The 12367-nt window shown below is 39.2% G+C and overlaps 1 protein-coding gene across 4 annotated transcripts in view; it reads right to left on the reverse strand.

Annotated features, from left to right (window-relative positions):
• The window catches only part of coro6 (coronin 6), a 13936-nt gene extending 4126 nt beyond the window's left edge, over positions 1 to 9810 (reverse strand). For 2 of the 4 annotated variants that reach the window (XM_044223886.1, XM_044223887.1), the window contains exons 1-3: positions 9603 to 9809; positions 6263 to 6462; positions 2910 to 3032 (exon numbers count right to left, since the gene is read on the reverse strand). In XM_044223886.1, the coding sequence (XP_044079821.1) occupies positions 2910 to 3032; positions 6263 to 6460 (321 nt within the window). In that variant the 5' untranslated portion in view covers positions 6461 to 6462; positions 9603 to 9809. Of the gene's footprint in view, positions 1 to 2909; positions 3033 to 6262; positions 6463 to 9011; positions 9072 to 9602 lie in introns of all 4 variants that reach the window. The other 2 variants (XM_044223885.1, XM_044223884.1) reach the window with 2 other exon arrangements.
• Positions 9811 to 12367: the final 2557 nt, after the last annotated feature.

Here is a 12367-nt window from a genome sequence, read left to right on the forward strand (position 1 = left end):
AGTGTTATCTGTCCAGTAATCAGTGTATTGAAAATTGCTAGCCTACTTGAAGTATAATCCATTTAACCCATTTAATCCTCCTGGTGACAAGTAGGACGGCCATTTTGTTTTGTTTTGTTTTGTACGCCTCTAAAAGATTTGTTGAGGTGACCGAAAGGAAAATTATAAATTAAATTACAACTTGTTTTAATTTAACAACAATTTCACGTCAAATGTTCACAGACACCATGTGTCATTTCTGTGTCACTGCAGAATGCAAACTGTTCCTCTGATTGTTTAAACCTTCATATTCCCAGAAACAATACAGAGGACATGACTTTAGTGTCCTGACCACAGGGTTAGCATGTTGCAGTGCTTTCATTTAAAATCTATATTTTAAAAGCATACTGACATGTCATGACATGAGCGGCTGACCTGAACAAGTGCTACTTTATGCACTATGTTGTGCTTTTATGAATTCCTCTTGGAGTACATGGGATGGCGCCACAAAAACACAAACAACAAAAGTGACCAAGGTAAAACACATTTCTCATTAATATCAGCACATTTTTTAGCGGCTTGTTGAAATGTGGCCTTTTGGTAGGTGATAAGTCGATCCACATATGCTCAAGAAGACACACACAGCTCTGTCCCTGTTACTCCACACACTCTCTCTCTCTCTCTCTCTCTCTCTCTCTCTCTCTCTCTCTCACACACACACACACACACACATATACAAACACACTCTAATGAGTCTTTTCAGATGACACAATGATCTGTCTCTGTGCACTGAAGAGAATGACATCACAGTTATGGCCTTTCTGCTCCACAGTGGCAACACTGCCAAGACTGGACAGCTGCGACTGCCTGTCTATGTGCTGGACATAAACAAAGCACACACACACACACACAAAGGCAAACACACAGCACTCAAACAGCATCCCAGCAGCTGTTGCCATAGGAGAAGCGGCGATTCAATCATTCAATCGCACACAGATTCCTGCGATGTCGTTGTGAACAAGTGTGGGCAAATCTGTCCTCATTGACAACTGCGCTGATGCACAGATACATGCTGAGTCAACAGGCATGTTGTCATAATACAAACACATTTTTTTTCTAACTGACACATGCTGCCATACTTGACATACTGCACTGCATTTGTGTACACACACAAAGCAACATAATGTGACTTAGGGAGTATACTATGTTCTTGAACCAAAGTAACAGAATATTTTATCTGTCTATTAAGCTGAAACGGTTTCAGATTTCCTGATGTATATAAGCATTACAGTGACTGGATTTTTATATTAAGTAATAGAGTAACTAATGAGAAGCTAAAATGTTATCATAAAATATAACATTATTTGTTATAGTTATATTTTCCACCAAGTACGGCTTCATTTCCTAGTTGTGCTACCATTACGAAAGAAGAAAAGGTGTCTAGATTAGAGCTGAAACATTGCTGAGTTGATTAATCGATTAGTCTATTGATAGAAACATTTATCAGCACCTATTTTTTCTCAGTTTTATATTATTTCCAACTGAATATCCTTGTGGTTGTGACTGCTGATCAGACCAAACAAGACATTTGAAAACGTCACCTTGGGCTCTGGGAAACTGTAATGGACAATTTTTTGTCATTTTCGGACATTTCATGGAACAAACAACTAATCTATTAATTGAGAAAATAATCTGCAGATGAATCGATAATGAAAATAATTGTTAGTTGCAGCCCTAATCTAGGTCACCAAGGAGTTGTCACAGTTATGTGTCATTGATAGTGTTGTGTCGCTCAGTTACATTCCAAACACTAAACCTGGTTCTCATTTTCTGCTTTTGGAGAGCTTGTGTTCATGTCGTAACTCATCACTGTCATGGACATTTTCTACTGACAATTTCTCCAATATTATTTACTGTTAAACATTATGTAGTAAAATTAAGTTTTTATAATGTTTATAATGGCAGGATGTGAGAAAATAATGTATAAAAGCTGGGAATTAAAGAGGGTTTATAAATACTAGATGCCATAAGGGGATTTTACAATCACTTAACTTGTCACTGAGCATCACAAATTATAGTATAATTAGTATATTTTCATATTCTGACATAAATATATCAAACTAACAAACACAACACAACACAACAAACTACCTAACACAAACTATCTCTATTCATCTCATGCAGTCCAAGTCTCACAGTGACCCCTGCTGACTGAACTCAGTCATGAGCTTCAGAGCCACAGATGCCTGCAGTGTATGAAAGAAATACTAGAGCGTCTGCTGTTTGTCTTCAGTCCAAAACGCAATAACAACATAATTATATGTTTAAGATGGAGCTACAAAGTGTGTTTACAACCCCCCTAAATTCACTGTCAAACCTAAATTACATGCTGCCCAAGTTAAAGGCACTGTGGTGAAGAAGACGTGGATGTCAAAACGCAGTTTGTAAAATGACATGATGTTAACAGATTATTTCCTGTAGGTGTGAAGTGATTGACAGCACGAAAAACAGAAAATAATCAACACAGACTGATGGTGATTATTTAAACAGTTGTCTACATCCTGTGTGTACTGAGAAGCTTTCTGGTCTGAAGAAAGGATGCTGAATGCATATTGAAACGCTTCACATAGCCACAGCAAAGTATCCCTGAACAGAGAACAGAGAGTCCGGGGAAGAGACAGGTTGGAGCAGCTGGATTAGCAGCTGCGTTACATTGAGCAGCGAGGTTGGTCACAGACAGACAACAGATTCTGACCAACTTTTCAAGGACAAAATATGACAAGCAGACTGATGAAGAGATGCAGAGGAAGCGGAACAGGTGGGTGGACAATCAGACAGGTAGGCACACTGGTACATTGACTGATTCACAGACTGTTATCACTGAGTCACCGAACAACAAACTCCTCCACATATACACAAACTGTCATTACCATCGCAGTACAGTCCTCCGAGCAGCTGGCCAGGATGTTGTCGTCATGAGGGCACCAGTCGATATCGAGGACAGGTCCAGAGTGGCCAATCACCAGCGGGTAGTTCTTATCCACACGACCTGTCTGCAACACACAGCAGCAGTGGCACACAGGACTGAGTTAGGACATAAAAAAGGAGGTAAAGAAACACTAGTAAGTATTGATTTTCAGGTCAGGAAATGTAGGGTAAAACCAGGCTAAAGATGAAAGACTATGTGGACATCTAAAGTTACATGAAGCCCGTGTTTCAACAGTGTTTCAATGACGTTATTTCAAATGTGAAACAGGTCCAGACTAGTTTGACTTTGGAAATGGTAGTTGACAAAACAATCTCGCCCTTTAGTAGCTGTTCCAGGGCTTTTGATCGAATCACGCATCTTCCTCAGCGGACGGAGTTTGCTTAGACATCATGGAATTGTAGATGTTTGAATTTCCTTTTTTTTTTAATTTAGTATTTTAAGGACTTCTTGTCCAGGTGGACCTTGTGGTGAGACTGTTCTCTCAACTACTATTCAAGATCAAGAATGAACTTTCAATTTCAATTTTTAAGCCAACATGAATGAGAAGTCCTTAAAAAGGTCAGAAAAATGGAAATTTGAGCAGCTACAACAGCAACAACTGGGCAAATAATAATAATAAGCTTTATTTATATAGTGCCTTTACAAACCAGTTACAAGGTGCTTCACAAAATATTAAAAACCATACAGATAAAACAAAATATTAAAAACAGCATTAAAATGTGCAAATAGTTAAACATCGAAAGATAAAACAAAATATAAAAACAAAAATGTATACTTTTGAATAGGCATAAAAATATTATACAAAGCCAAAATGTTAAAAATTACAGTTTGACACGGTGTTCCTCTATAAGAGAGGCTACAAGATTAGATATTGGTGCTCTGTTTTTGGGTCTTGTGAAGTGTTTCGTCTGAATGTATCTCCGATGCAGACGAGACCAAATGTAAACGTGGCAGTCAAAACCTTCAACATGCAACCAAAACATTTCAAAAAAACATGCAGCTTCACGGTGGACTTCCAGGAAACAGACATTTTTAACATGATCCAAACTAAAATCATGATGTCACTTCCAGTTTATTCCATGTTTCCTGTTCCTATCGTGTGTACATGTGTGTCAGCTTTTGAGATATCACTCCCTCCACACACATACAACACACACCCCAAGAGAGGTGTATTTATAGCTGAGCGACGAGGCGTTGAAAGGGGAGTTTTTCTTGTGGCCCGTTGGGGACCTGGAGGGGGGGAGATGGAGGATGGAGAGCACGTTGGTGTGTATTAATAGCATGTCTGTTCACCATGACTCCAGTATATAATCACATCCATTTCCCCCGTGTCTCCAAAAAACGGAGTATTACTTGTGTCTTCTTGCCTTTTGTCACTAATTAGCACTGATGACATGCTGATGAATCTCAGCAGTGATGACCTTGTTACACCCCTGAAATTTCTAAATTGTTCTCAAATCTCAAAGTGAGTTTAAAATGCACAAAATGTGATATACAGTGCCAGTAATCTATTTAACTTAGGTAGGATCACTGGAGTAGCATATCCTAACATGATAATGGATTGAAATATTATCGCCCACCACATCTAAATATCGACACACGTTTAGTTTTGTCTTTCTGATGGCCATCATTTATTTTAAGGCGATGTTCTTATCACGAGGCCCCCCACCACACTGAAGCATCGCAGCTTTAAATGTCTGATCTGTCTCGACCTGTTGCTTTTCCTGTCACTGTATTTCTGTTTCAGCAATTATGGTGTCCTTCGCGAGGCTTCCGCAACGTGACAGCTGGAAGCAAATATTATATCCTCTGCTATTAGAAGGAAAAACATACTAAAATCAACCTAAAAGCTAAGCTATTTTTATCACACTGCTGATAATACTACTGATCAGCCTTGAAAAGCAGCTTGTTTTTTTGTCTTCCTGTGAACCTGTGAATTACATTTATCTTATGGATCCAACCTCAGAGGCATTTTGGAACTTTAGCAGAACAATACCTAGAGATACAAATATCTGAAACTGAAGTGGCCACACTGCTGTCAGTATTGCCTTGCGTGACCTTGATGAGTTGAACAATAAAGTCAACTCATGAACTATGAGATGCAAAAGGTTACAGGCAAACTATCTTTACTTCTCTTTCTTTTCTTCCTCTTTCCCATGTAAAGTTCTCTTTCTCTTATTCTTTCTCCTTGTTCCCTCCGACTCTTGTCGGGGGGTTGATTGGATACAGTTTTCTTTCAACATACAGACAAAGACGTAATAAAAACACAATTTGAAAATATCTGTTTGCAGCATGCACAATCAACATTTTAAATACACAGAAATCCCTCCCAAACAGGAAGGAACAGCTCATAGACTGAATTTAAGGAAAGAATCATTCAGTTGTCCTTAGTGATCTTCATCTGTTGCCATGTGCAACAGTGAACCAATGAGAACAAGAGTCTACAGCCACACAAGCGGCTCTGTGAGGCTGTACTTAGCCACAGTGATGCTTTGGGCTAAATGAGCATGTCAGCATGATAACATGCTCACAATGACAATGTTAACACACTGATGTTTAGCAGGTATAATGTTTACCATGTTCACCATCTTAGGTTAGCGTGTTAGCATGCTAACATTTGCTAATTAGCACCAAACACAAAGTACAGCTGAGGCTGATGGGAATGTCATTATTTTTGCAGGTAAACCAAAGTATTGGACACAAATTATTTTGAAATGAAATGAAATTGTGACCTGATGATGGTGCTAGAGGGAAAGTCAGGGAATCACCAAAGTGATTATAATTCATCCAATAGACTAACATGCCATCCATGGAGCCATGCCACTAGTGTGGCTAAAAATGTATAATCTTCCTATCTTTTCTGATCTTATCCACATTCACGTTGCAGCAGAATAAGTTAATATGTTTTTGAATTCTGTGATTTTCTCCTCTGATATGAGGCACATTTAATATTTCATGAAACCTATTTGAGCACCAGCTTTCTTGTCTAATGACTACAAGGAGTAATCACTTCAGATTTAATGTAAAGACAGTGTAGAAAACATAGAAAAGTATAGAAAATATAGGCAAAGGTAAAGCACATGCACTACCAATTCAAGCATGTAGAAATGTACAAATATATTAGGTGTTTCAGTGTTTCATACAGATTTTCTCAAATTTTTGCAGTTTTGGGATAATCAGCATTTGGTCTCATCTTCAGGAGGCAGATAGATTGACACAAACACTGAACTCATGGACACTTTTGTGTTTCCACCCTCTGCAACCCAGAAATGTTTCCCCTTTGACCTTACTGACCTTAGAGAGGGGCAGGACCAGGAACGACCCTCCTCCACTGGATTCAACGATGACCGCCAGGAACTTCGGGTTGACGGCGCAGAAGGAGCTGTCCCACGTCACCTTGGAGACACGAATGTCATCGTAACCCTGCTCAGCCTTGACCGTCTGGCCAAAGACGTGGCGAAACTTACTCTGCCGCACGATGCTGCGACTCATGGCTGAGGCAAGTAGAGGAAGGTAGTTGGATGTGAAGATGAAGAAACAAGAGATGCGAGAGGAGGAGGGGATGAAAAAGGGATAAAGAGATGTCAGAAGAGGATCATAAACAAAGAGATTTAAAGAAAGAAATGGGATGAGAGGTGCACATTCACTAAAAATGTTGAAACCAAATATAAGTAAAACTACAATCACCAGCAGAGAGTTATATGAACAGTTACTGTATCCATATTGGGACAAAAGGGCCATGATGTATTTGATTTCATATTAATCATTTTGTGATAGTTATACGGGTGATTTCTTTTGAAAATGGTGAAAATGGTTTGATCAAATCTCATCCCTAAAATTGAAGAAGACATCTCATAGAAAAAGCAACCAAACAAATGCTGTCTGAGACCACAGAACTGATTAAAGACTACAGAAGAGCTTGATATCACAATATCGCTGCAATCTGTCTTATATCTCCTCCTTCATCGTCTTTGCCATTCAGACAGATTGTTGAATAGTGTTTATAAATGTTTTCTTGCTGAACAGTAACTATAGCTTTCTGCTGTTTTTGCTGTTATTTGTCTTCAAGATGACTCAGTAACTCTATGGTGCTTTCAAGCTTTATATTTTGAAAGTTGACAGGGCACTTTGCTCACCTTTGGTATTTATTTGATTTAGATTGAAAGTCACATAAGTCACTCATAATTAGGCAGCTGACTGATACAGGCCTACTGTCATATTCATACTGTTTATCCATCAATACATTTTAAAAGGAACTGAAAACTGTTTTTCTCAATCAGCTTCTTACTAGGAGCCATGGGATCCTACACGAACACTTTCAAAGTCAAAGTTACAACAGTTTTGGTTATTTCACTTGAGAGATTTCTGTATTTGTGTTTTTTTCTGCTCTTCTCACTGGTTTGAAATGGGTGGGACTCAGTTAGAAAAATGTGATGTCACGTACTTCCATGCACCAATCAGGATTTAGGAACATTTGAATGAGAATCTGATTAACAGTTGGTGGGTCGTTACTGTCTGATCAAACTACCACCACACAGTCCTGATGAAGCAGATTAGCTGAGTTTTTGACTGTTGTTAAACTTAATAAATAATACATAAAGATGTTTTTTACTTTGATGTTGCTTATTTAGTCATGAATATTTAATGTTGTAAAGAAATACTTTGAGTTGAAGCAAAGTTTTCAGGGGCTTTAAATAACCATCTGCTGTTCTCTGATTAATGAACTCTGTGATGTGTTTTTAGGCTGTTTGTTGACTGACAACTTGCTGATCTGTGGCTGTCCCAGGCCCCAGGCCAGAGGGACGGTAATCCTCAAAAACACAGGAGATAATCTATAACAGTCATCATTGCAGATATTAATAGTTGATTGTCCCACCAAACACCATGTGTGGGTCAAACATCAAAGACAAACACTGAGACACAAATAACAGATAAAAGGCCTGTGAGAGAACGTAATATATATGACAGATACAATGTGAAGTTAGCAATACACAGCACATCAGTTACATTCAATCACACCACATGATACAATCCCCATGAGAATAAGTTTAAAACTTATCTAACATGCATTCCCTGACTGCACTGGCTTACATAAGGCCAAAACTGAAAACCCAAATCTAGAAGTAGGCCTGCATCAGTCCCTGAAGACGTCTGATAAATGCAGCAGTTCTTGGATGATCATAAACTCAAACTGTCTGGTTCATTGCAATTAAAATGAAACCACAAAGAGCTCCAACTGAGGCCAGGGTCCAGTTATTTTTCTGTGGAAATTTGTCAACTTATCAGGTCTGTGACCCAAAAAACAGTGTTTAGTGATGATGTCTGACTTTCAGATAAGAATAACCTGCATTTAGCCCCAAACTGGGCCTGAAGACTGTGGTACACATAACTCAACCGGGCAGATGAGAGTTTAGAAGCTCTCGCTTCTTTCCTGGAAGCTCTCCGTTATCATGAGATTTACATTCCAGCATTTCAGGGCGAACACAATATCACACATACTTGTGTATATTCTTTTATTGGTTCTGTGTCGGAGACTTGTTGTTAGTAACAATAGTATTTTAATTCTGTGTTTTTTCCACCTGGCTCTCAAGATAGTGTTAATATACAAAAGAAGAGGAAGAAGCTCTCCAGCTGCCTGCTGTTATGACATCCACAGAAAGAATCCAAACTACCCTTGTCTTAATTATCTTGTCTTCATTTTTCTCAAGCATCTGACAAGAAAACCTGATTATTTATTTAATGTGCATACCATATCATCTGATTTGAACATGAAAATGCCTTGATCATGGTCTGCTTTTAAGAAACAGTTTGAAAAACTAAAAAAATCTAACTAAAAAAATTGAATAAAACAGAGATATCTTAAAGTTCATAGGCATTGACTATTTCAAGAAAGTTTCCACTCTTTCCAAGTTGATCTGCATACCACTAGCATGAGCTGACGGCAGGCTGCCCAATCTAAAAACTTGTATACTTTGGGAAACCGGTGGCAGAAATATGTGATGTGATTCAAAGTAAATTATGTTAAACGTGGAAAACCTGACACCTCCTTTAATTCTGCCTCAGGTTGATGAGATAGCCCTCCTCTGGCGCGCATGGCACGGCTCTGGAGAGCAGAAACAGAGCGAAAGAATGACACTGCCACTTTCCTAATATAGACATGACAAACTGCACTGTCCCACCCGGGGCCAGCCGCTCCTCCCACCCGCCAGCCTGATCCTAAATAGTCCCAGAAAGAAGGCAACGCACTCTGTGGCACTTTATCGTTGATGAACGCACCGTAAATTTAAACAGCCAAAGCGCACAGCCTACACAAACACACATAAACACAGGAACATAGGCTGTCAGGGGCGCGGGAGGTGTGAGGGAGGGAGAGACGGAGGGGGGAGGTTAGTAATGTACAACGTGCTCCTTAAAAGTAGCCCACAGCTGTCATGCACGACTCAAGATCTGCTCCGTCCACCACTGGGGGGGGGGGTGCACAATCACAATGTACCGACTGTTAGGATTTCCAAAGGTGGGGAAGCACTCACTCCTCTCCAGCAGTGCAGTAAAGACGCTGACGCACCCCTCACCCCACTGCAGCACCAACTCTGATACACACATATTAGGAAATATAGTCCACAAGACAGCTCACCTCAGGTTTTGGGGAGACCCCTCTTCCCTGGACAACTCTCACGGTTTCTGTTGTACAGCCTACTCCTCCTCCTCCTTCTGCTGCTGTTATTATTCCTTTGAATGTTATTCCCTGCGATCCGGTTTCCTGGAGTCGGATGCGGACTTTCTGAGGAGACGCACTGGACAAGTGCGTGACGCTCCTCGGCAGGGAAAGAGAGAGGGGAGAGTACCGGGGCAGAGCAGGGAGGGGAGAGGAGAGGGGAGGGGAGGGGAGGGAGGGAGGGGTGCTGTCTATTTTGGAACAGGCTCCGTACAGGGAAACGTGACGCCCGCCGGTTACAGGGGGCCAGCGCGTCCCCGGGGGTCAGTGTCACAACTGGTGGCCTCCAATAGATGAATAATGACTTAAATGATAGTAGCGGGAGATTAAACAGGTAAATAAACGCACACAGGTGACCTGATCTCCCATGCGGCCTTCAAGTGCTGCACGTTGACTCCTGCAACCACAAGGTGATGATCAGAGAAAATACACTTAGAATGCTGAAGTTGACCTGTAGCACCTGTAGATGGAGAAAGCTTGCTGGTTTGCAGACAGCAGGATGGAAATACAAATGTGCGTATTAGATTTATTAGATTAGATTAGTTTGTTTGTTTTTACAGTGGTTATACATATTTTCAAAACTTTTGACACAGTTCTCTGTACCAACATGCAGCTCAGCACAACAGTTAATGTCACATCCAAAATGCTCTAATACAACCAAAACACTTCATACACAGCTCAGGATCAGTTCATAAATGTTGGTCAGTGAAAGCATTTTGTGTCAAAGCAATGAAAAGTGATCCACAGTTTAGTCCACATCGACTCCTCACTGCACTGTCGCTCACAAAACAAAGAGCTTTATAAAATACCTCATCCTGGCGTAAGGACAAAACCCCCCAACAGAAAATCAGAGGAATGACGTTGCAAAATGATTACTGCACTCACTGGGTTTTATACTGCAGGACATCTATGCTATACTGAACTGAAGATAGTCCTACTAAAGACTTTAGTTGCTGCCTCTGACTTACCAGCGGTGACAGCAATACCTTTGACTAACAAGAGCACAGAATACCAAAATACCAACATGTCACCAGCTTTTCCCCCCCTCTAAATTATGATTTAAGATTTTTCCACGGGTGTGTTATGACAACATTTAGATTACAGTAAAAAGCTAACTCTGCACTGTTGGCAAGATATGTATGTTGCTGTGGTTTTAGGAGATTAGGAGAATTTTTAGGAGAATTTAAGATGTACATGACAAACCCTACTGTATTTATCAATTTACAAAGGTCTCCTCTTCCAAACTTAAATAACTTTTGCGTTTTAACTGTTTCTTTTCCATTTTTATAGCTCACGCTGTTGCATCTACTTCTTTTGGCAAAATCTTAAAATGTTAAGTACAGTTTTCCAAGTAACAGAGAAAATACTCACCTCACAGAATGAAAAATAATCACAATAGAATAGAACTGAAATTATTAGTGTATTAATTAAAATGGCCAATTTTGATAATTGATTAATCGAATTATCACTAAACAAGAATTAATCCCAAACATTGTCTGATTCCATCTATATAAATGTTGGTACTTTTATCTATTTTATATCATAGTAAACTGAATATCTTTGGGTTTTGAACGGTTAGTTGCACAAAATAAGCTATTTGAATATGTCACCTTAGGCTCTGGGAAATTGTGATGGACATTTTACAGAATAAAAAAACCTAAATAATTGCTAGAATGTTTAAACCATGACTGAAAAGTATACTCAGTTATGTAATGACTTTACATTACTGTCCACAGACTCACAGCAAAGCACTCAATAACTTCCATTGTTTAATGGTCACAGTTGAAGCACATGATATAAAAGACTATTTACACTGATAGTTTAAAATACAACAAAAAAAACAACCTGTTTTTGACAATACACACGCATATCCAGCAGCTGCTACTACCTAAGCAAGCTCCCCAAAAGAAGCAACCATACATAAAAAAAGCCACATTAAAATTAAAATGGGAGTAAAGTGCATGTATGACAGACCTCCCTGTACAGATATTTCTGATAGACTGCAGAGAAGCTTCACTTGTCAGTCACAGGCACACTCCTAAAAATGTGTACAAAAAAAAGATGTACACACCCACATGGTGAAGTTGTGCTACAGAGTCGCACTCACACACAGACACAAACCAGATATAAAAACATGTTCAGTTCCTAAAATGTCAACACACAATATAGACCTTTACATCCCAAAGAGAACATGGCAGAAAACTCACAAATATACAACTCTGCCATCAACTCCCAATCCTCGAACCTTGGGTTGCAGCAATATACCGGTTTCACGGTATAAGGCGATATGAAAATTGACGGTTATCATACCATGTACATTTGGTTATCTACGGTATTAAATTCTACCATAATAGTGTTATTAAAAATATATATATTTCAAGTTTATATTAAGTTTAATGTCTGTCAGGACATAGTATTTTGTGAAATTATAAAGCATTTGTTCAACCAAAAAAAACCCTTTTGTTTTCATTCCTTTGAGGGTCATTGTAACTGATAATAATAATAGTAATAATAATAACAACAATAATAATGTAATACCGTATACCGTGAAACCGTGATATTTTCTGAGACAGTTATCGTACTGTGAAAATCTCATACCATTACAACCCTATAACCTACCTTTGCTCCCACACAGTAATACATACAGAAAATGTCTAGTTTGAGTGGCATCAGAACTGTGAGAG

This window comes from Siniperca chuatsi, linkage group LG14 (genome assembly GCF_020085105.1).
Source record: "Siniperca chuatsi isolate FFG_IHB_CAS linkage group LG14, ASM2008510v1, whole genome shotgun sequence".
Taxonomy (NCBI): domain Eukaryota; kingdom Metazoa; phylum Chordata; class Actinopteri; order Centrarchiformes; family Sinipercidae; genus Siniperca; species Siniperca chuatsi.